This window comes from Mustelus asterias, chromosome 4 (assembly GCF_964213995.1).
Source record: "Mustelus asterias chromosome 4, sMusAst1.hap1.1, whole genome shotgun sequence".
NCBI classification, from domain to species: Eukaryota; Metazoa; Chordata; class Chondrichthyes; order Carcharhiniformes; family Triakidae; genus Mustelus; species Mustelus asterias.
The window spans coordinates 105,554,134-105,579,714 of NC_135804.1; the positions used below are offsets into that span (position 1 = coordinate 105,554,134).

The following is a 25,581-nucleotide window of genomic DNA, read 5'->3' on the forward strand; positions in this document are numbered from 1 at the left end:
AGCTAATTACTGATCTGAATCTTCAGAAGAGTAAATGTCTCTTGTCTCTGAACTGCAAAATTATCTTTGTGAATATTTATTGAAGAATATCATATATTAATATTGCATGATATTTAAACATTAAAGCCCAAGGATCATAAGTACAGTTATCTATAAAATAAATAAATTCAAGATATTGCAAGCTACATATATGCTGTAATTTTGAATGATGAATACTAATGAATGGTGTATCCTGTCCGCATGTATGCATTAATTACTAGGTTGTTTGTGAATGAGTCACGACTGCCTGCAGACATTAAGGCAAATTTGAATACAAATTGTACCACAGCTGAGTGTGTTCAACTGAAGGCCTACAACGATATCCGGAAAGATCTGCAGGAATATGCTAAAGGGAATGTCAAAATATGGATCGGTCAGGAATACACAACCTATGGCATCTATGAAGTCATTCCTGAGGTAAATTCAGTTTTGTAACACAATCTAAAAACACCGTCATATACATCCTTCCTACATTCCTACTACCTCAGTAAAAAATAAATCAAGACCCTCAGACCAGTTTCCTATTCGTAACCCAATCTTATCCAGAATTGAATTTCTTACTGCCAAAATTCTCGCTTAAATCCCAAAGTTGTTCTTGCATTTTGGACGGGTCAGGACTCAGATAGTGCTAATCACTTTGACCTTGGCTTACCTTTCCCATTGTTTGATTATTTTAGAAATAATAGATGTAAGTATAAAGAGCAGGCCACTGTATAACACTCATCTGTTTCGTTGATATAAAAAATGGAGTAAAATATGGTCTTTAATCGCTACTCTGAGATCTGCCTCTTCCACCTTTTTCATCTTTGGCAGTGTCCTACAGAATGGATCCCATAAGAACATAAGAAATAGGAGAAGTTAGCCATTTTGGACTATTGAGCCTGCTCCACCATTCAGTAAAACCACGACTGATCTAATTTAGGCTTTAACTCCACTTTCCTATCTGCCCCCCATTCAATCAAAGGACAGTTAACTTAGCCTTGAATGTATTCAATGACCCAGTCTCCAATGCTTTCTGAACCAGAAGAAATTGCTCCTGTGTCTTAAATGGGAAACCCCTTATTTTGAAATTGTTCCTCCTATTTGAAGACTGGGAGGTCTTGTGGTGCAGTGAGCTAGAAGCTCTGGGTTCAAGTCCCATTCTCAAACTTGATGGCCAAGGAAGGTGCATTCATAACATGTCCAAATAGGTTGACCATCAACCCATAAGTGCTTGCAGCCAATAGCAGGTGGTAGAATCATAGAAGAATCATAGAATCCCTAAGGTGCAGAAGGAAGCCATTTGGCCCATCAAGCCTACACCAACAACAATCCCACCCACCCCACCATCCCTGTAACCCCGTGTGTTTACCATGGCTAATCCCCGTCATCTACATCCTGGAACACTAAAGGACAATATAGCATAGTCAATCCACCTAACCTGCACATCTTTGGACTGTGGGTGGAAACCAGAGCACATGCAGGAAACCCATGCAGACACGGGGAGAACATGCAAGCTCCACACAGACAGTCACCCAAGGCCGGAATTGAACCTGGGTCCTTGGCGCTGTAAGGCAGAAATGCTAACCACTGTGCCCTTGTGACGCCCCAGTAAGAGCTGAAGAGATTCCTGGTCAACTTTGGGGAAGAGGGAAGAGGGGAGGGAAAAGGGTGAAGATGGATTTGGGATTGGGGGATGTCTCTGATGGGCTCAGGGAACTACAAAAAGGATCAACACCACAAAATGCCAGTGGGGGCAGAAGGAGGCCTTTAAGTGGCTATTAATTGACCATTTATGAGCCTTAATAGGTCCAAGGGTGAGCAAGCTACCCAAAGCCATATCTTCTCCCCCCATGCCCCCACCACAACACTGTCCTCATAAAATCTCAGACAAGTTGAAGGTAGGCAGGTGGATGACAGGAAAGCCACCTGTTGAATTTGACATGCCTTCAGCAGACAAGAGTAAGATCCAGTCCTGGATCTCTTATGCCTCACTACCTTCATCTGTTAGGTGAGTTGGGCAGTGAAGGAGTTTTCCCAAATTCCTGTATATTTGATGTTTTCCATATTAACGCCAACAGCTGCACTGAAACATGCAATGACACCTGTTTTTTCATTAGCTGATCAAAAGAGGGAAAACAGTCATGTGCTAATAAAACTCAAAAATATGTTATGAATAATAGAGACACAGTTCACCATTTGAAGAGTCTACAGTTACAGCTGTTTGGCTCTCAAACCTTTTGTAATAGAGAAATATTTAATGATATTAATTGAATGAAACCTTTTACAAATTGGGTTGCTCACTCCCACTAACTGTCCACACCAACCATTTTATGACATAGGCAGTGTGTTATCAGGGCTAATGGGCTTTGGAATTAGCCTAATTAACCCTTTATTATCTATTTAAATATGGCAGGTGGGCTACCAGTTTTGGCACCTGTGCATCCCTGTATTATGGGGATGACCTCAGGAGTAAGAGGGAAGTCGGTGGTGGGGTGTGCATTATTTTACAGTCTCCCCCCACACTCCCCATCCCACCTACCGAAAACATACCCCACAGGGGCCCCCTGTGCAACCCCCAGTGTTTTGGAAAAACATATGTTAACTACAGAGAGGCAGTGGCATTGTCACTGGACTAATAATACAGAGACCCAGGATAATGCTCTGGGGACCTGAGTTCGAATACCACCATGAGAGATGGTGAAATTTGATTTCAATAAAAGTCTAACAATGACAGTGAAACCATTGTTGATTGTTGTAAAAACCCATCTGGTTCACTAGTGCCCTTTAAGGAAGGAAATCTGCTGTCCTTATGTCACTCCAGACCCACAGCAATGCGGTTGACTCTTAAATGCCCTCTGAAATGCCCTGGCAAGCCACTCAGTTCAAGGGCAATTAGGGATGGGAAAGAAATGCCATTGACATCCACATCACTTGATTGAATTTAAAACCCACTATGGATATGAAATTGCCTGGAATGGAATACTAAGTAGAAAATCCCAGTAAGGTATATCAAACAATGATGAATCACCAAAACAGGTCACAACATCTTGATCCACAGTGAAGCTGTGATATGCCTACTTGTCAACACAAGTTACAGTATTTGATCAATAGTGTTCTGGTAGGAAAGTATAATATGTACACCCACCTCATTATGCTCAGTGCAAGCACTGTATACTCAGACTTCCTTAGAACTTGGGTAACTGTTGCACAAGTGTAGAAAACATCCACACATACAGTTCACACATACTAGAGTGTCAGAGGAGACTGGAGCAAATCACTATGCAGTTAGTACAACCTGACAGGCGCAAATGAATTATCATTATTTATTGTGCAATGTTGCCAGCTACAGGTTAATATCAAGAAAGAATGATGTTCGCTGTTGTTCTATTTCTTTGCCTGAACAGAGTTTAACTGTTGTACACTACAAGGAAGAAACATATTGGATTTCAAATTGTAATGTAATAATTGTTCCAATCGGTGGAGTTTAGAAATAACAGCTGCGATTCTCCTGAGTTGGAATTAAGTGCCCACACCCACACGAGAACAGGAGGGTTCCTCCCCTAACCCAGCATCAGCAGTATCTGTCAGACGAGATTCACCCACCTGAAAGATGTTAATGAGGTTATTTCAGGGAGCCCGCCAGCCAGCCCCACTGTTCCAAGACCAGGGCGACATTTTTAATGGGTGCCCTGATCTCTGCGCTCAGAAAGGCCACGCCTCCCCCCAAAAAGAATTCAATGGTGCTCCCCCCACAGACCAGGGGAGCATCGCCAATCCCTCAATAAAGAGTGGCATCCTCCCCACCGCCCCACAAATAATGGGTAACCCCCTCCCCCACGCCATGCAGGCATGAGAGTAACCTGACCCAAACCCCCCAAGACATCTCACCTAGTCCCCTCCCCCTCAGATCTCACACTCAAATCCTGTACCCTCCACTCAGCCCCCTTCCTCTCGGACGCCCCCCCCCCCCCCCCCCCACCCCCCCAGTCAGGCCCAATTTCCACTCAGACCCCTTCCCCACCACTCAACTTGCTAGGAAGCCTCAGCAACTTCAAATCAAACCTGTGTGCATACACTGGGACTGAGTTTACAACTGGACAGACTGAAACCCCCCCCAGGTAAAATTGACATCTCCTCTGTCAGAGGACTTCAAAGGGGTCTGTTCACATCTGCAGCTTCTGACAAAGACGGAAAACTCTCTGCTACAGAACGGAGTGCTGCAATGATTCACAATCCTGCCAAGTTACCAAGGGGCATGGAGGTTAAAGTGACCTGGCCACTTCAGAATTTTCACAGCTAACAGGCATTAATGCAGTAATTGATCACAGAGCTGCCTGAAATCACCATGATGTGGAGATGCCGACGTTGGACTGGGGTAAACACAGTAAGAAGTCTCACAACACCAGGTTAAAGTTCAACAGGTTTATTTGGTAGCAAAAGCCACTAGCTTTCGGAGCGCTCGCTGCTCCTTCGTCAGGTACCTCAGGGAGTTCTGTTCACAAACAGGGCACATAAAGACACAAACTCAATTTACAAAATAATGGTTGGAATGCGAGTCTTTACAGGTAATCAAGTCTTAAAGGTACAGACAATGTGAGTGGAGAGAGCATTAAGCACAAGTTAAAGAGATGTGTATCGTCTCCAGACAGGACAGTTAGTGAGATTTTGCAAGCCCAGGCAAGTCGTGGGGGCTACAGATAGTGTGACATGAATGCAAGATCCCGGTTGAGGCCGTCCTCATGTGTGCGGAACTTGGTTATCAGCTTCTACTCAGCAAATCTGCGTTGTCGTGTGTCGTGAAGGCTGCCTTGGAGAACGCTTACTCGAAAGTCAGAGGCCAAATGCCCGTGACCGCTGAAGTGTTCCCCAACAGGAAGAGAACGCTCTTGCCTGGTGATTGTTGAGCGGTGTTCATTCATCCGTTGTCGTAGCGTCTTCATGGTCTCCCCAATGTACCATGCCTTGGGACATCCTTTCCTGCAGCGTATCAGGTAGACAACGTTGGCCGAGTTGCAAGAGTATGTACCGTGTACCTGGTGGATGGTGTTCTCACGTGAGATGATGACATCCGTGTCGATGATCCAGCACGTCTTGCAGAGGTTGCTGTGGCAGGGTTGTGTGGTGTCCTGGTCACTGTTCTCCTGAAGGCTGGGTAGTTTGCTGCGGACAATGGTCTGTTTGAGGTTGTGCGGTTGTTTGAAGGCAAGAAGTGGGGGTGTGGGGATGGCCTTGGCGAGATGTTCATCTTCATCAATGACATGTTGAAGGCTCCGGAGAAGATGTCGTAGCTTGTCCGCTCCGGGGAAGTACTGGACGACGAAGGGTACTCTGTCCACTGTGTCCCGTGTTTGTCTTCTGAGGAGGTCGGTGCGGTTATTCGCTGTGGTGTGTCGGAACTGTCAATCGATGAGTCGAGCACCATATTCTGTTCTTATGAGGGCATCTTTCAGCGTCTGGAGGTGTCTGTTGCGATCCTCCTCATCTGAGCAGATCCTGTGTATACGGAGGGCTTGTCCGTAGGGGATGGCTTCTTTAACGGGTTTAGGGTGGAAGCTGGAGAAGTGGAGCATCGTGAGGTTATCCATGGGCTTGCGGTACAGTGAAGTGCTGAGGTGACCGTCCTTGATGGAGATGCATGTGTCCAAGAATGCAACTGATTCCAGAGAGTAGTCCATGGTGAGTCTGATGATGGGATGGAACTTGTTGATGTCATCATATAGTTGTTTCAGTGATTGTTCACCGTGAGTCCAAAGGAAGAAAATGTCATCGATGTATCTAGTGTATAGCATCGGTTGAAGGTCCTGTGTAGAGAAGAGGTCTCATTCAAACCTGTGCATGAAGATGTTGGCATATTGAGGTGCGAATTTGTTCCCCATGGCTGTTCCGTATGTCTGGATGAAGAACTGGTTGTTGAAGGTGAAGACATTGTGGTCCAAGATGAAGCGGATGAGTTGTAAAATTGCATCTGGAGACTGGCAGTTGTTGGCGTTGAGTACTGAGGCAGTTGCAGCAATGCCATCGTCATGGGGGATGCTGGTGTAGAGTGCCGAGACATCCATTGTGACGAGGTGTGCTCCTGGTTCAACTGCTCCATGTGTGCTGAGTTTCTCTAGGAAGTCCGTAGTGTCGCGACAAAAGCTGGGGGTTTGTACAATGGGTTTCAGGATGCCCTCGACGTAGCCGGAGAGGTTCTCGCACAGGGTCCCATTGCCCGATACGATGGGACAGCCGGATGTGTTTGCCTTGTGTATCTTCGGGAGGCAGTAGAAATCTCCAACGTGGGGTATACGTGGGATGAGAGCACGGAGGGTGCTCTGAAGGTCCAGATCAAAAGTCTTGATCAGTCTGTTGAGTTGACGGGTGTGTTCTTTGGTCGGATCTGCAGGTAACTGTCTGTAGTGTTCCTCGTTGTTCAGTTGTCGGTACACTTCTTTGCAGTAATCCATTCTGTTCAGTATGACGATGGCCCCTCCTTTGTCTGCTGGTTTGATGACAATGTTGCGGTTGGTCTTGAGAGCGCGGATGGCGTTGCGTTGTGCTTGGGTGATGTTCGGGGCTGTCTTGTGAGTGCGGCTGATGAATCTGGTGTTGACGCACCTCCTGACAGCTTGGGCATACATGTCAAGTCGAGGGCAGCAGCCTTCCGGAGGAGTCCAATTCGACTCTTTCCTCTTCGGTTGCTGCACCACGGATCTCTCTGTCGGCTGTTCTGGTTCATTGGCTGTCTCATTGTGTTCACTGTTGGCCTCTTGGGGTTTGTGGAAGAACTCCCGCAGCCTCATTCGCCTGATGAATTCCTCTGTGTCCACTGCGAGACTGATGGGGTCCATTTTGGTGGTGGGGCAGAAATTGAGCCCTCGGCTGAGAACTTCGATTTCGTCTGGTTGAAGTGTGTAGTCCGACAAGTTGACAATGGACTTCCCTGCAGTGGTACTGTTTTCTACTGTGGTACCGGGGGAGGCTTGGTTGCTGCTGGTGGTGATGCCGAGTTTCTCAAGTTTCCTGTTCTTGGTGTGCATGTAGATGGCGTAGTTCCTTTGTCTCGTCTGCTTGGCAGAGTTTCGCAGCTGGCCTGCGTCCTGAGCGCAAGTTGAGAATATGGACTCTATCTTGGTTTCCAGGATGCGGCGTTTGCTGTAGAGCTGGTGTATGAGGTGGTTGAGGAGTGTGAGAGAGGTGCGATGGCAAATTCTCTCAGCGTAGTCTGTGTTATAGGTTGACCTGAGTGGGTTCGTGATCTGCAGTCCTTTCGGTATCTTGTCTGCTTTCTTGCATCTTTGTAGAAACTTGATGTCTGTGTCGATATGCGCGATCTTCTTGGAGATGCTCTCCACATACTCTTGCAACTCAGCGAACGTTGTCCCCCTGATACGCTGCAGGAAAGTATGTCCCGAGGCATGGTACATTGGGGAGATCATGCAGATGCTATGACAACGGATGAATGAACACCGCTCGACAATCACCAGGCAAGAGTGTTCTCTTCCTGTTGGGGAACACATCAGCGGTCATGGGCATTCGGCCTCTGATCTTCGGGTAAGCGTTCTCCAAGGCAGCCTTCACGACACACGACAACGCAGAGTCGCTGAGCAGAGACTGATAGCCAAGTTCCGCACACATCAGGATGGCCTCAACTGGGATCTTGGGTTCATGTCACACTATCTGTAACCCCCACGACTTGCCTGGGCTTGCAAAATCTCACTAACTGTCCTGGCTGGAGACGATACACATCTCTTTAACCTGTGCTTAACCCTCTCTCCACTCACATTGTCTGTACCTTTAAGACTTGATTACCTGTAAAGACTCGCATTCCAATCATTATTTTGTAAATTGAGTTTGTGTCTTTATATGCCCTGTTTGTGAACAGAACTCCCTGAGGTACCTGACGAAGGAGCAGCGAGCGCTCCGAAAGCTAGTGGCTTTTGCTACCAAATAAACCTGTTGGACTTTAACCTGGTGTTGTGAGACTTCTTACTGTGAAATCACCATGCCAGGGGTGATCTTCCGGTCTGCCAGGGCCAGAAGGGGCAGTCCAGCCAAGACACCCCTATTCTGGGGGAGAGTGGTAAGGCCAACCCCTTGCCCCCAGCCCTTTAGGGATCTTTTCTCTGCAACCTGACAGCAGCAGGGAAGTAAATAGTGACTGTGCCTACCTCCTTGACCACCCAAGGCTCCAGGCAAGGGTGTCAGTGCGAGGGTTCCAGGGGCAATGTATCATTGGCTCTGTCAAGGAGCATGGCCTGAAGGAGGCCTGAGTGGGAAGTCAAGGAGAAAAGGGGGTCTGAGTGGGGGATCAGGTCTGGTCAACCTCATGCCCGCTTGATGTGGTGGGGAGGATACCTCTCATTTCTGAGGGGTTGGTGGTGCTTCCTTGACTTTGGGATTGAATACGCCAGGTCCTCACTTGGATGGGAACCCAATTGGGAATGGCGGATCAGGTTTGGAGCATTAGGAGGGCGGCAAACCTGTTTTTTGTACCTCATGCCCGGCTCTCTGGGCCATCGCAATTCTCGTCAGGAGCTAGTTGGCCTGGAGGATCCCCCCAACATGACATAAATACCACATATAAATGTTTGAGTTCAAACAGAGCCTAACAGCCATTAGGATGAGGTTTTGAGGAAATTAGTTTATTGTATAAAAACTATGAACACATGTCTGTAAAGTGTAGGCCTCAAGCTCAATTATTGATTTATTTTTCTATCTTTTCAGTCAAAATTGCTTATTGATAGATACTCCCCAGTACAAGTCACCAAATCTGTTAAGAACAACAGAGAACAGAAAGGACTGAAAGCAGCACATGTGAGTATACAAGAAGCACCTATGAGAGGAATAGGCAAAAATCCAAAATGAGGTCCTGCCTTAGTGCTTCAAATGGTAAAAAATGATGTTTAAGAGATGTAATTGTTATATTGAGTGATAACCAACGCAAATTGGTTTCTCATTATTGGAAGAGCCATAAAGGCCTGTTGTATAGTAAAGGACTGGGATATAATAGATATTAAAATATAGCTGCTTGTTAAAGAAAAATAGGTTGAATTAGTGAAGCGCCTTGCATGAGCTAAGAATGTCCCAAACTACTTTACATATTTTCTATACAAAAGGGATATGGGATTGTTTCTTTGCAATTAAACAGGCAGGCTGCACAATGTAGCACTCTGCCAGTAACTCACTGAAGTATCAGCGTAGAGTATGGGTGGAATTTTACTGGCACATCCACCCGAGGTTCGTACGATTCTGCCCGAGGCCAACAGGGAGATTGCTGTTCACCGAGCCGCACCTGCCCCCGGAACCAGGGCAGGCGTGCCGGTAAAATTTCGGCCTGTGTGTTCGAATGGACTGCACAAAATGCCTACACAGAAAATAGCTGGAGCAAGTTATTAGTCCCCTTATGGCTTGATGACAGACCAACAGACCAGCTACTTTATTGATGCTAAATGAACAATTGATATATATAAAACCGATATCTGAAATAACTTCTGAGAGGCCAGTGTCCCTTTACCAAAACTAATTTATTTACAATGGTCTGCAATATTCAAGCAGATACTTCTCAGTACAGAGCATTTACTCCGATTGCTGGTGACTACACATTCCACATTATGGGCTGGATTTTCCAGCCATGCTCACCCCAAAACTGGAAAACCCTATGTAAGGACAACAGGCCTTGCACAGTCTGTGTCCCACCTGTTACAATCCCTGTGGCAGGAAACTTCTGCCTTATATGTCTCTGTAAAGCTCCCTGATTGGGCAGCCTTAACAGGCCTCAATTAGGGATCTCTTTCAAAACCAACCAAATAAACAAACTCAAATTAACTTAAAGATAAATTAAAAGGGGCAGCTCCCCAAAAGGAGGGGGAACAGCCCAAACAAAAAACAAAGTCGAAAGGAAACTTAAAACATTAAATCATAATGTGATGAGGCCTCAATTAGGGAGCTCATATTCCAGCAGGTCCAACTCATGGACCTGATTGAAGTCATTACACTATCCTGCCAGGAGAAAGGGTGGAAAGGATTCCACAAATAGTACAATTGACTACAGCCAGCTTGCTGCTACTAAATGACATGTGCACCTGTACAAGTAATACACCCGGCCATAGCATAGGAAGTCTTAACAACAGGAAAATCCCAGCAAACCTATTTTCCACTTTGTCATTGAAATGAAATGCACCTTCCTGCTTACTTTGTACTATTTTTAATTATTTAATTAATGCACTCATGTGAAATCCCCCATATGTACCTTTTAATGCTTACTAACTTATTTAAATTACTGTTAAAATAACAGGCAGTCATTTACATGGCAGAAAAGAGCATTTAAAGAGTTAAAAAATAACATGAAATGCCAAATATTCACACCGTAGAATCAGGTTGGTGACGGTGATTGCTGGTAAGGGGAGGGGGTTTGTGATGATGATAATGTTCATGTGGAGGGCATTGGTGGGGTTAGTGAGATGTGGGTATAATACATTATTTGCACTTACAACTGCTATTTTGTTAGGTGCGTGATGCAGTCGCTGTCATACGCTACCTTGTATGGCTGGAAAAGAACGTTCCAACCCAAACAGTGACGGAACTCTCAGGGGCACTCTATTTAAACAAGTTGCGCAGGTACAAAACTTACAGAAAGTTTGCGTAAAGGCAGATGGTATGCCTACTGGCTGATGCTCATCCTGATGAGAGTGGCTTCAGCTAAAACACAACTTACCAGAATTCTATATCACACAGGCAGCATTTTCAAAACAAAACCTATTGTATTAATTACTAATCTTCACACTCGAGATATATTAAATGTCTCAGCAATATGTTATGAAATATAGGATTAAAAGCCCAGGAGAAATTTGAACATAGGACTTGTAAATGCTTCATGCATTCATATGAGATTATTTTGTTAATTTATTTGAAAATAAAAAGTAATACCTTAGCTAAAATTGTGAGAAATTTTATATGGACAAATTATATTAATGTTCATATAATTGGATTTCAAAGCCAGAGTTCACTGATATTGTACGTTAGTTTCAATGTTCATTATTTTTGTCAAGTTGTCGCTGAATTTTGATTATTTTCAAATGTTTCAGATTACTCAGTTCAAGCTACACCATTGGTGGCAAAATTCCAAAATTCCAATGTTAATTTGGACACATATCCCTTCTTGTGTTTTTCAAGGGGTCTTGTACCATCTTAAAACTTATCCAAACTGCCATCTTAAACCTTGTAAAGGAGCATCCTTCTAAAATTACCAGTGTTTCACTTTGTCCCTTATATGCTTTGAAATGTTTTAACACTTGCAGCTGCACAATGCCTATCAGCTTTCGGTCCAGAAGTATCGACATAGAGCACCATGAATTGTGTCAACTGCCTTGATGAAGTCCAGTGCTCTCACATATCAGGCTTATTCATCAGCAGTTGCTCAATCCAGGTCCATACATGAGGGATTTTGACAACGAGGTGTACATATATCATTCTTTAACTGTCCCCACTTTAAAGGTACTCAATTTTGGATCAATGTAGGCCACAGCCCGTTGCCCTGGCCACTGTGTCCATTTTGCCACAGATTACATTGCAGTGTGTTCCTGCGTGTGTTCAACAAAGCAACTCCAATACAGAATTTTGAATTAGGAATTTTTGGCACATGTCTCCAGTAAAGAGGTTACGCATTCCAAATCTAATTTAAAATAGAAGGTGCTTTTAACATGCATTGAGGTTGTGGGAAGCAATTCCAAAGAAATGAAAGCACACCAATTGTTTTGGGTGATTGTAATAACTGAGATAGATCATTCCTTATTGCTTGCAATGTGAACATTTGATTCTCTGAAAATAGAGCTAAAGTGAATGTAAAATGCTTTGCTACATAATCCTCAGACTACCATTTTACTGTGCAATGTTCCCATTCATTCATTTCTAAAAAAGAAATTGTGGTGATAGTGTCTCTTACACACAATGAGAGATGTTTTCAATATTTATAATGTGTATGAAATATTAGAACCACTGTACATTTCATTACCAATATTAGCCCAGATTGTTTAGTTTTATAGCTTATTTATTTATTGGTCACAAGTAAGGCTCATATTAACACTGCAATGAAGTTACTGTGAAATGTCCCGAGTCGCCACAGTCTGGCACCTGTTCGGGTCAATGCACCTAGCCAGCATGTCTTTCAGACTTTGGGAGGAAACCGGAGCACCCGGAGGAAACCCATGCAGACACGGGGAGAATGTGCAAACTCCACACAGACAATGACCCAAGCCGGGAATCGAACCCGGGTCCCTGGTGCTGTGAGGCAGCAATGCTAACCACTATGCCACTGTGCCGCTCAAAATTGCAAAATTTGGCAAAATTAGTGTCAAACATTCTTCTCTGCTATTTTCAACTTCATTGTAGTGTTAATGTAAGCCTACTTGTGACACAAATAAATACATTTAAACTTAACTTCATACAAACACTGATCAGTTTAATTTAGATGAAGGAATCTCCCGTTAAAGTAGCAGACAGAGGAATGCCACTTGAACAGATGCAACATCCAAACTACCACTGCTGTTACCAACAACAATTTCCAAGTCATTGATGCAAGAATATTTTTTATTGTTTGAGCCTCACAAAAAACAATCACCAATATAATGGACCCATTGAGGAATCATTTTTCATCTCTTTTTACAGTGAGCAAAAGTTTTTCAGAGGCCCCAGCTTCGAGACCATTTCCGGCAGTGGTTTGAATGCAGCTCTTGCTCACTACAGGTCAGTGTACAGAAATGTGGACCACCACCCCCCCCCCACCCCGCAAGAAGTAAACATCAGTCAAGATAAACAAATAGCTGATTCTACTGACATCTCTCAATGTAAATAACATCAATCTGCTTTTTGGGCAGGTGTGATTATACAGTAGTGTTACATTTTTGCACTGTGCTTTATACTGAAATCAGAGTTTATGGGCTGGATTTTGTTGTGAAAGTAATGGTGACACGAACAGTGGTCACTATTATTTATTCGTAAATTGGACAGCAACTTCCAGCAAGCATAGATGTACAGTTGAGCACAAAAATCTGGAAGTTGTTCTCAAGATGCATTATTCCTCCACAAGATGCATCTTGCCATCTGGCTCTCCATTTAAATGCATTGAAGGGTGTGAAGTTCTCATGTTGACGTTGTGGATATATTAGCTGGAACATTGTGTACAGTTCAGGGCACCACACTATAGGAGGGATGTGAATGCATTGGAGAGAGGGCAGAAGAGGTTTACAAGAATTGCTCCAGGGATAAGAGACTTCAGTGATGAAGGTAGATTGGAGAGGTTGGGACTGTTTTCCCTGGACAGAAGGTGGCTAAGAGGACATTTGATAGAGATGTTCAAAACCATGAGGGGACTGGCCAGAGTAGATAGAGAGAATCTGTTCCCACTTGTAAAAGGATCAAGAATGAGAGGGCACAGATTTAAAGTGATTTTCAAAAGAAGCGAATGTGAGGTGAGATAAAACATTTTTACATGAATGATTCAGGTCTGAAATGCACTGCCTGGAAGCGAGGTGGAGACAGGTTCAGTTGAGGTATTCAAGAGGGCATTAGATGATTACTTGAATAGAAACAACGCGCAGGGGTACGCGGAAAAGGCAGGAGAATGGCACTGTCATGATGCTTGTTGGAGAGCCAGCACAGATGTGATGAGCCAAATGGCCTCCTTCTGCGCTGTAACAATTTTGTGATTCTGTGATATGGACTAAATTCACCAGAAAAGGTCTGAAATGGATAAGCCTTAACAAAGTACCTTTTAAACAGCATGCTAATTTTTAATTACTGCTGAACATTCTCTCTGGCTTTGAAAATTAACTTCCACAGGCATGGAGTTTCATTCATTTGGCTTTGTTAAAATAAATATATAGGTTTCTTTTTACTCTTTTTTGACTTTCCCTGCTTTCCCTCTCTCTTAATCTCATCTTTTTCTCCTCTCTTTATTTTGTGTTCTGCACCTGATTTGGCATTGGAATCATTATGAACTTCTGCTTCTAGATCAATCGGTCTTAACAAAATTACACCTAGCGAGGGTGATTTTGAGTCCACACTCTCCATCTGTGAGAATGGCAGTGCGTGCTCAAAATCCAGAAAGCGCGATTCACGCCAGCGAGTTTCGAGTTCTGATCTTCTCGGTCCCTCAGCGGGGGACCGCAGACATCTCATTTTAATACATTAGCATGTCATTAGCCAGCACTCTCTCTGGGGCTTACTCCCTTACCGGATATTCAGCAGGTGCCACTGTGACATCACACCAGTGCCATTTACAACAGCTCTACATAAGTGTGAACCTGGTGCCTTCACCTCCAAGGGGAATTTCGGAGGTGAGCGCTCAGCCAGCCAGCATCCTCCGCAGTGTTCACTGCTCATGGGGCACCAGAGAGGACTTGGGGGGGGACACAGATAGACACAATGTGCAGCCAGGGGTCGGAGTCCCAGGATCGCCCTTTTGTGGAGAGGGGTCAGGAGGGGCCACTGGCAGGCCTTACCTTCCCTTCATGTTGGGCGTCCCTTGATTTAAAGTTGTGAAGGCTGGTATGTAGGCAGCACTTTCTGTGTCCTCCTCTCTGAGTTCCTGCCCATATCACAGCTGAGGGAGTGCCCTTCCACAGTGGGGGCTGACCAAAGAGTAGCAAGAACATCGCACTGCCATTCTCACACTCCACAGGGGTAAGGCACTGGATAAATGTGGTGGTTCCCCCAAGCTCGGTGGCATGAACATACAGGGTGGAGGCCCTTTGGGTGAACAAAGTGAAACTTAATTCCAAACATTTAAAACAAAATGGTGACCTATCTACACTAGTGCTTATATTACCCGTGCCCGCTAAGTGCCTACAGTGTCTTAATCTTCCTCACCCTCTCGCTATGTCGAGGTGTATCCCGAGGAACCACAGCCGAAGCTCAGTTAGACTGCTCACTTACATGCCCTTTTGCCTGAGATTACCTTGGCAGGGCTGGGGCCTTGAGTGTCCATGCCTGCTTTCGGGCAGCACGGATCCTACACTGCTTCCCTTCTCGGTGTCAGCGGTTGGAGGTGTGTCGTTCATAGGGAATCAGTGTGTTTTTCATGCCAGAACCAACATTGCCATTTTTTGGTAAGATTTTGCCCATTATAATAGATCTCACATGGTTTTCATCACACATTGACCAGGATCTGAAGCAGAAATTTCATTGCACCCTCAACATGACAACAATTCAGCATTGGAGTGGCACGCAAATTTACTGAAGCGACATTTCATGTGACTGACAGGATGGGAAAATATTAAAACCTTACCGATACTGAACGCTGCAGGACCATAAATATAATGTCACACTATTTACCAACGATTTTAGAGACCTTGCTTAAAATGAAAATAACATTCCTATTTCCTTGCATAAATCTCTTGATCTAGATCATTTTCATGATCATTCTTTTGCCTCCTTCCCTCGGTGAATTCACAGTTTTGGCATCTAGTGCATATATTTTAATCGTAGCTTATTCTTTCTTCTTGTATTCTTCTTAGCCCTTATTTCCCAGGATGAACATATCGGGTGGGATTTTACGGCCGCACACGTCCCAAAACTGTAAAATCCCACCCGAGGTCAACGGACCTTCCCATGGTCCGCCCTTCGCCCGCTCTGATTCTTGTGGTGGGCAGGGCAGTGAAATTCTGGTCCATCACCTTTGCTCAAGATATTTTGCCTTCGTACTACCCAAGGAAGCATTTTTGACACAAACACATTTTGTGCATTTCTGTTCTAAACTTTATTTCTCATTGTGCCATTGGCCCAACTGAAGAATGAAAATGACAGTTGAAAACAGTGGGAATAAAATTAAGTTTTTTAATTGGTCAGTTTTGCTCGTATTTGCTTACTTGTGAATGGTAACTGTAAAAAGTAATTGAGGAATTTGATTATTCGGCTTTCTACTGACTACTCCTATTTTGAAAGAAATCAAATAACCAATTAAACTAAATCAGATAAACAAATTAAAGGGACAACATCTTAAAGGGATACAGCCTGAAACAAAAAGCAAATCACAAATTAAACTTAAAACATTAAACCCCTGACTACTAGTGTTTTTTTGCAGTTGGCAATTGGATATTTGAAACAAGTGGTTTTTTTTCCCCTCACTGCTTGAGATGTAAAATCTCTGAGACCACGTGCAATGCCTTTGAAGTGTGAAGAAGTGAAATTCCAGAAGAAACTAGGGTCGGGATTCTCCGATCTCGTCCGTGTCTGCCGCCACTGCCCGTTGAGAATGGAGAATTTGGCACTCAGCCAAAACTCCATTCCCTTAAGCAGCCTCGGAGAATCCCAGCTGCGGATGAGGTCGGAGTTTTTTGGCATAAGTGTCAGTCTTGATTACATGAGCCTACTAATCACTGTCAACCTTACAAACAATGCCAGTGTTACTTTAAAGATTAGAGAGAAGGTAATGTTGGGAGTATTTGATTTTTCCATGTTGCTAAATTGCTCATTGGAGAAGTCAGTTAAGGACAAGACAGCACAAACATTCGGCTTGTGAAGCTAACCACTGCTGATATAATAGATAATTAATACAAAGCATTCTGTTTACCAAGGCATGCACACCAGCATGTGCAGTTTGCTGTAAACCACAACTTAAATCTAGAGTTGCACAAGTGGTTTTAGACTGTTGTTAATGTCTACAGATAAGCTGCTAATAGAAGTGCGGCAATGTGTTTGATAGGCCAGCTGAGAAAAACATCAAAGGTTTAAAGAAACGTCTGTCAGGAAACACAAGATCAATAGTCAGGTCCTGTCGAAATGAAATATGTTGGTTTACTCTCTCAGCCATAGCTCTTTGGGAATGATATAGAGAGCTTCCTAAAGCAAAGCAGAGAGTTTGTGTCAGTGTTGTGAGCAGTACCATCTCCCACCGCAGGCTTCCAGACAAACACGCCAATGTTACATGCTGACAGTCAATGTTGTGTGACTCAGTCCATGTGTCAGCATTAGCTAATAAAATATTCTCCTCCCTGAGGCACGTCTGATAAATAGACTAGGCTGATGTTGCCAGGAACAGAAGACTTTTATTCGCTAAAAAGGAACGATGTGGAACAGACAATAAACAGAATAATACTGGGCATGAGGATCTCCCGACTGAGGCCGGAGGGGGAGGGCTGCAGCCTTTATACCCTGAGGGCGGAGCCTCCAGTTAAAGGTGCAGCCGAATTAAAGGTGTCAGGGAGTGTCTCATATATGAACAGTAGTGGCAACAATATATACAGCTCAACCGTGCCGAAGGCACGACAGTGGTTTACCACATTCACCCCCTGTTTAAAAAAGTTCGTCAGGGCGAGGTGGTACATAGTGGTTCATACTTTCATAAGTTCAGACGGTCCGGTGGGCGGGTAGTCCACTGCGACCGCCATAGTGTGGGTTGGGGTGCTGTTTCGGGGGGGCTGTGGTGACGATCCCGAGTCTGGTCTGATGACGTCCGCAGTCTCCGCAGTTCCTTCTCGTCGTTGGGTACGAGGAGGGTGCTCCTGGGTCTCAGGCGTACCGTACACAGGGGCTGGACTAGCACAGTGCCGCACAGGAGTGTCAGGATGGAATGGTGTGTCATGGTGGGCATCGGGGGTGAGGGGCGAGGGGCCGTAGGGTGCGGTACCAGCGGGGGCCAAATCCCGAATGGAAACCATATCCTCCCGCCCATCGGGGAACGCCACATAGGCGTACTGGGGATTTGCGTGGAGGAGACGGACCGGCTTGACCAGTGGATCCGCCTTATGGGTCCGCACGTGCTTCCGGAGCAGGACAGGCCCGGGGGTCGTCAGCCATGACGGTAGCGAGGTTCCCGAGGAGGACTTCCTGGGGAAGACAAACATGCATTCGTGAGGGGTAGCGTTCGTGGCAGTACACAGCAAGGAACGAATGGAGTGCAGGGCGTCGGGGAGGACCTCTTGCCAACGGGAGACTGGAAGGCCCTTAGACCGTAAAGCTAGCAAAACGGCCTTCCAGACGGTGGCGTTCTCTCGTTCCACTTGCCCGTTTCCCCTGGGGTTATAGCTGGTAGTCCTACTCGAGGCTATGCCCTTGGAAAGTAGGTACTGCCGCAGCTCGTCGCTCATGAAAGAGGACCCCTGGTCGCTATGAATATAGCTGGGGAACCCGAACAAGGTGAAGAGGCTATGCAGGGCGTCAGTGACAGTGGCGGAGGTCATGTCTGGGCAGGGAATAGCAAAAGGGAACCGCGAATACTCATCTATGATGTTGAGAAAATAAATATTGCGGTTGTTGGAGGGAAGTGGCCCCTTGAAATCGACACTGAGGCGTTCAAAGGGGCGGGTAGCTTTGATGAGCTGTGCTCTGTCCGGCCGATAGAAGTGCGGTTTGCACTCCGCGCACACCTGGCAATGCCTGGTGACAGACCTGACTTCGTCAATGGAGAACGGCAGATTCCGCGCCTTGACGAAGTGAAAGAACCTAGTGACACCGGGATGGCAGAGATCGTTATGGAGCGTCTGCAGCCAGTCCAGGTTCGCGCTGGCACAGGTCCCTCGAGACAGAGCATCTGGGGGTTCATTGAGTTTCCCCGGGCGGTATAAGATATCGTAGTTGTAGGTGGAGAGTTCGATCCTCCACCTCAATATCTTATCATTCTTAATCTTGCCTCGTTGCTCATTGCTGAACATGAAGGCAACGGACCGCTGGTCCGTAAGAAGGGTGAACCGTTTGCCCGCTAGATAGTGGCGCCAGTGTCGCACTGCCTCTACGATGGCCTGCGCCTCCTTTTTGACTGAGGAGTGTCGAAGTTCAGGGCCCTGGAGGGTACACGAGAAGACGGCCACGGGTCTGCCCGCCTGATTAAGAGTGGCGGCTAGGGCAAAATCAGACGCATCGCTCTCCACTTGGAAGGGGATGGATTCATCCACTGCGTGCATGGTGGCCTTCATAATGTCAGCTTTGATGCGGTCAAAAGCCAGTCGGGCTTCCGCCGCGAGAGGGAAGGATGTCGATTTCATAAGCGGACGGGCCTTGTCCGCGTACTGAGGGACCCACTGGGCGTAGTAGGAAAAGAAGCCCAGGCATCTCCTCAGCGCTTTAAGGGTGGTGGGGAGGGGAAGTTCTAAAGGGGGGCGCATGCGGTCAGGGTCGGGGCCAATGACCCCATTCTCCATGACACAACCAAGGATGGTGAGCCTGCGTGTGCTGAATACGCACTTCTCCTTGTTGTAGGTCAGATTGAGAAGTGCCGCTGTGCGGAGGAATTTTTGGAGATTCGCGTCGTGGTCCTGCTGATCGTGGCCGCAGATGGTGACGTTATCCAGGTACGGGAAGGTAGCCCGTAGCCCGTTCTGGTCCACCATTCGGTCCATCTCACGCTGGAAGACCGAGACCCCGTTAGTGACGCCGAAAGGGACCCGTAGGAAGTGATAGAGCCGGCCAGCGGCCTCGAAGACGGTATATTGGCGGTCTGATGGGCGGATAGGGACCTGGTGGTATGCCGACTTCAGATCGATGGTGGAGAACACCCGATATTGCGCAATCTGATTGACCATATCAGATATACGCGGGAGAGGGTACGTGTCCAGCTGTGTGTACCTATTGACGGTCTGACTGTAGTCAATAACCATGCGCATCTTCTCCCCAGTCTTCACAACCACCACTTGGGCCCTCCAGGGACTGGTACTGGCCTCAATGATCCCTTCCCCCAGAAGACGCCGCACTTCTGATCGGATAAATGCCCGGTCCCCAGTGCTGTACCTCCGGCTCTTGGTGGCAATAGGCTTACAATCAGGGGTGAGGTGCTCGAAGAGCGAGGGAAGGGTAACCTTGAGGGTCGAGAGACTGCAGGTATTACGCGGCCGCTGAGCATTTAGTTGTGGGTTTCGGACCGAGATGGAGGGGAATGGCCCATCATAGACCATCGTGACGCTTCCTAAGTGGCACATGAAGTCCAGCCCTAGTAATACGGCAGTGCAGAGCTGAGGCAGCACGAGGAGCTTGCACCTCTCGTACACTGTGCTACGTACATTAAGGCTTGCTACACAGTAGCCGAGGATACTCACAGACCGGGACGTTGATGCCATGGAAATGGACTGCTGCATCGGCAGCACTGACAGCCCGAAGCGCTTCACCGCAGCCGGGTGGATGAAGCTCTCGGTACTGCCTGTGTCAAACAGGCAGTCAGTTACGTGGCCATTTGCCTCAATGCCCATAGTTGACCAGGTGAGTGGGTGAGGTCTGGAGTGGTCCAGCACGACTGAAGCCACTGTCGGAGCAGGCGAGGCGTCCGGAGTAGGAGGCACCGTGGATGCGGTGGACGGAAGACAAAATGGCGGCCCCCGTGAGTCGATTGATGGCACCCAAGATGGCGGCCCCCGCAGGTCGCACGCGGCTGATGACGCCCAAGATTGCGGCCCCCACGAATTGCACGCGGTCGACGGCGCCCAAGATGGCGGCCCCCGCGATCCGCACGTGGTCGATGGCGGTGGGGAGGGTGACTCCCGAGGGTCGCACGCGGCACTGCTGGGCTTTGAGGCCGACTTTCCCCGGCATACCTTGGCGTAATGCCCCTTCTTCCCACAGGCAGAACAGGTAGCGTCCTTCGCAGGGCAGCGGCGTCGTGGGTGTTTATCCAGACCGCAGAAATAGCACTTTGGGCCTCCGGGGATGGCAGCTGTGGTCCCCTCCACTTCGGGACGTGACACGGCGTTCACTTGGGACCCACCCGGGTACAGCGGCGCTGGCGATCGCGGCGCCCACGGTGTGCTCACATGGTCGGGGGTATATGCGTCGAGCTTTCTAAAAGCCACCTCCAATGAGCCTGCAAGTTCCACCGACTTCGTAAGGTCGAGCCCACCTTGCTCCAGAAGTCGCTGCCGGACGTACGATGACCGGATACCCGCGACGAAGGCATCCCTAATGAGATCGTCCGTATTCTGAGCGGCCGAGACGGCTTTGCAGCCACAAGCCCTGCCGAGTGCCCGCAGCTCCCTCAGGAATTGCTCTGTAGGTTCCCCGGGCTGTTGCCTGCGTGTGGCTAGCAGGTGTCTTGCGTATACCTCGTTCAGCCGCTGGTTGTACCGGCCCTTCAGTATCTCGATTGCCTCGTCATACGTAGTGGCGTCGCAAATCATTGCGAAGATGTGTGCGCTTACACGGGCGTGGAGCACATGGAGTTTGTCGCTGTCCGTCACGATGACCGAGGTGGATGAGGCGATAAATGCTTCAAAACAATGAAGCCAGTGGTTAAAGATTTTGGAGGCACCGGCAGCCTGAGGATCGAGATCTAACTTGTCTGGTTTTAGCAACTGCTCCATCGCCTTAAAAACTTTTAGCGAATAAAATTGAGGCGCGTCTGATAAATAGACTAGGCTGATGTTGCCAGGAACAGAAGGCTTTTATTCACTAAAAAGGAACGATGTGGAACAGACAATAAACAGAACAATACTGGGCATGAGGATCTCCCGACTGAGGCCGGAGGGGGAGGGCTGCAGCCTTTATACCCTGAGGGCGGAGCCTCCAGTTAAAGGTGCAGCCGAATTAAAGGTGTCAGGGAGTGTCTCATATACGAACAGTAGTGGCAACAATATATACAGCTCAACCGTGCCGAAGGCACGACAGTGGTTTACCACACTCCCTCAATCTCTTACCAAATCCTGCTCTTAATCCAACTGATTCTTCTGCTGCATAGTCCAAGCAGGAATTTACACAAGAACAGGAATTCTGACCTACAGGATGCCATGCCTGAAATCACTAACATCAGCAGCAGGACTCGGGTATGGGCAGTTCTGATGGAAGGAAGGAAGGTGTAGTATAACGATGTTCAGCATAGTAAGGATTAACGTCAGACTGAAGAACAGTACTGCCCACATTGTGATGTCGAGTTATATGATGGTAGATTATGTGATAGTCCGAGAGAAGTCATGAATATAACATCTAGATAGAGCTATACCTTGGAGAGATGTTTATAGATATGTGTTAATAAATGGTTCATGTTCAGCTACACAAGTCTGCAGATCCCTTGGTGAAACACCAAACAACCTAACAATAGAAGAGGGAAATGGTTGGCAATAACACAGAAGTGAAAGAGGGACATGAAAGAGGGAGTGAAGACTACAGCATTTGAAAATGTTGCGCTTTTGTGGGAAGAACAAGAGTAAATGGAAGCAGTGCTTTGGGGGTGAGGTGAGCACCTGCATGAAGTAAATGGCCTGGAGTTTCATCAAGATTGAGAGTCTCTGTCATGGACCAATGCTGCACGGAACCTAAAATCATGAGTCCTGCCCCAAACACAACATTTCCCAGGTTTTGCAGGGACAGGAATGGCAGACATGTTTTGCACATGTGCAGTTCAAAGTGACAGCTGGCCATTTCAGTCATCAGCTGCCTCCACTCAGGTCTGTATCCCAGGAGTGTGAAACCCAGTGTGCAAAGTGGACCTGCTGAGAACAGGGGCTGAACTTTGTGCCTTTGATTGGATAGCCAGGAGAGGTTCGTTCCCCCTGTGGTATTGACTTTGAACTGGTGTTTACTGCCCCAGGATTGGCACAAGATCAATTCCAATTGTCTTCCCTTAACCCAAGGGAGTAGGAGAGTGGGGCTAATGGTCTTGTAGGGCAATTATTGTTTCCCCTCCTGACTCGTGCACAAATGTGCCAGGAAGGAATTTGTGCGAGAAGAAGACTCATGAGGTTTTGTGTGAAGGAACATATAAGATGGGCATGGCACCCTCACACATAGAGGCTGTGGAAGCCTGTCACCATGAGCAACCGAAGGCCAGAGACAGAGCAGAAGATCAGGAGGAAGAGGTTGCTGCCTGCACACAGGGAAATAGGAGGAGGAGAGGCAGGACTACCTTTGAGAAGCGGGTACAGACCTGGGACATCATACCTCAAACTAGACAGACTTACAATGAAGCTATTTTAATTGGGCTGATGTGACGAATGCAGGATGAAGAAGCATTGCGTCTGGATTCCTGATAGTGCAGCAATCCATCCTCTGAGGTATTTTAATATCAAAGAAATACAACTTAATAAAAGTGCAATCTGCCAATAAAATGACACAGCAGCGATGACCTCAGTGTAATTCACAGGAAGCTAATTTTATAGTTCAGCAGTTATATGGATACTATTTTTTAAACCAAGTACTAAATCCCATTCCATCTGGGCTGCAGCAAAATAAAAATATTCAGACTTTTTTTGTGAGCAGCAAATTTTGCTGCTCACAAAACCTCCTCCTCCATCTGCCATGATGGAACTTTTCTGGAGGTCAATGCCTGAGTTCGAATTGTGACCTTGACAGCAGCTGATTACATCTGTTTGGAGATGATAAAATCTAATCTCCATCCCCATTCACATTTTCATAGGGTCGATTTATCTATAATGTTCAAAAGGTTTAAAATCCAGAAGGCATACATTCATGAGAGGCTGACATTTCTCTCTTAATTAAAAATGAGAGTGTGCTTGTTTTCTCGATAATAAATGACTCTCTAATGAAATCTCATTCTCAAACGTTGAATGTTTCATAGCCACATGTTCCTGCAATTTCAGTCCTGGGTCATTAATTCTGGTGAATAAAAGTGACACCTCTTGATTTTTTTTAACTCCATGCTCACTGGACTATTCCTAGAAAACTTGTTATTGCTGCACAGAAACTAACCATTTTACTGCTGCTAGGACCCTTAGTACTAAATTGTAATGCTCAGGCAGTACATTGTCCCTCACGCAGTAAGGCCTGAACTTTTGCACACACAGGGCTCATGTGGGATGAGTACAGTGCCGTCCACACAGTTATGTAAGAGAGAAATGAGTCAGACCGAGGATCAGTCAAGTGTGTACCAGAAAGCACGCAGACCGTTGTTAGCTTGTACTCATTACTGTACATTTGTAAATAATTCTAAGAGTCAATAAAGACTTACAGTTAACCTCTGTATGACCACGAATGCTTCTTCAGACCTACCGAACAATAACCAGCACGTTGCAAAAGGTGGGGGCATGAGCTGGCACTGTGAGAATTGCACCATGGGGGTAGGTGGAGGGGCATAGGTTGGCATGGATATGGAGGGTATGAGGGGCCATAGGAAGTTGGCAGGGAAGGTATAAGAGGCCATGAGATGGGGGAGGCGGGTGAATGAGCTTGAGGTGGCCTGGGTTTGCATGGATAATTCATGGAGAATGTCTGGGAGCAGGTGGTTTAAGGGGGAGGTCTGATATTTGTTTCATTGCTTTTTTCATGTGCAGGATCTTGAGCCCCCACTCTCCGGGTGCGAGATCGCCGGAGGGGGCTCAAAATCCAGCGAAAACCACAAATCGCAAATCTGACCGGTGAGATTGCCATCTCCAATTTGCCCTGCCCCTCGTCAGCAACATAGTCAGATTCACATCCATACTGGGTATGAACCTGATTTAATAGATTTCAATAAAATTAAATATAATTATACATCCCCCTAAGCAAATTATCCCCTCACTAAATGTTCATCCCTTGCTGACATGATGTGACATCAGCGGGTTTTACAGCTGGTTTAGCCAAATATAGACCTTTCAAGGGGATCCTTTTCTTGCATTCAAAGTTTCAGATCTGGAGAAACAGATCAGTGGAGCTGAAAAGTTTCACACCCATTTTTCACCAGAAATCACACTTTGGGCGAAAACTTACCAAAAAATGGCAGTGTTATTTTCTCTCCAGGGAAACACGCCACTTTACCCTCCGGATCTTACAATACTCTACCTAAAAAAAACACAAAGGGTTGTGTTTCACACCATCATGTGGGGGGGGCGGCGGGGTGGTGCAGGGAGAGCCGCCTCAACTAGCCAGCAAAACCCGGCTGCACAGAGATCGGGACGCCATCTTTAATGGGTGCCCCGATCATAACATGAGTGAACATTCTGCCCAACCCACCATGGAAGTCTCAGGCGCTTCCCTCCCTACCCCCAGTTGGAGTCAGCACTTCTCTTATCCCGCCTCCCTCCTCGCCCCCCCCCCCCCCTCCCCGATCATTGACCCCTTCTCCCACCCCACATTCAGATGTGCATCGTTGGCATCCCTTGCTCCTTCATCTGCTCCTGGCGCACAACCAAATCTAAATGAATTGCACCCCCTCCCCCCCCCCCCATTTAGGCTCCCACTGGGGCCCACCCTTTGTCTCAGCTTGGCACTGCCAGGATGGTATGGTGCTGACCTGGCAGTGCCAACCTCTGCCAAGGGGCAGGGCAGTGCCTGGCCATGCCCTCCCCCCCCCACCCAGAGGTTGTACTCAGCTTTACGCCCCCAGGGAGACTCCCATGACAGGTTCACATCTCAGTGAACCTGTTCTAAACCGTGCCGGCGGGACATCACATTGGCGTGGTGTCAATATAGGGTGAAGGTGGTGAGTTAAAGAGATTCAAGTGTATTGAAATTCATGTAAAGCAGGTCCATGCCCATTATGACATCATGAACCTGATGATGTCACCGATGAGGGATCGAGAAGATCTGAGATCACTTTTTCTCCCGTGAGATCAGCAACTTCCCGACCTTGAGCCCCCGACGGCATTCGCAAGGACAGCAAGCGTGGGCTCAGGATTGCCCCGTTTCTCGTAAGAATCCACTCCCACCCTTGCCTTTCACCCAGCCAGTTTC

The 25,581-nt window shown here is 46.8% G+C and overlaps 1 protein-coding gene across 1 annotated transcript in view; it reads left to right on the forward strand.

Annotated features, from left to right (window-relative positions):
- Positions 1 to 25,581, forward strand: part of xpnpep2 (X-prolyl aminopeptidase (aminopeptidase P) 2, membrane-bound) — an 81,517-nt gene that overhangs the window by 34,076 nt on the left and 21,860 nt on the right. Inside the window, exons 10-13 of the mRNA XM_078210359.1 lie at positions 261 to 456; positions 8,728 to 8,817; positions 10,511 to 10,620; positions 12,667 to 12,744. Coding sequence (XP_078066485.1) covers positions 261 to 456; positions 8,728 to 8,817; positions 10,511 to 10,620; positions 12,667 to 12,744 — 474 coding nt within the window. The remainder of the gene's footprint in view (positions 1 to 260; positions 457 to 8,727; positions 8,818 to 10,510; positions 10,621 to 12,666; positions 12,745 to 25,581) is intronic.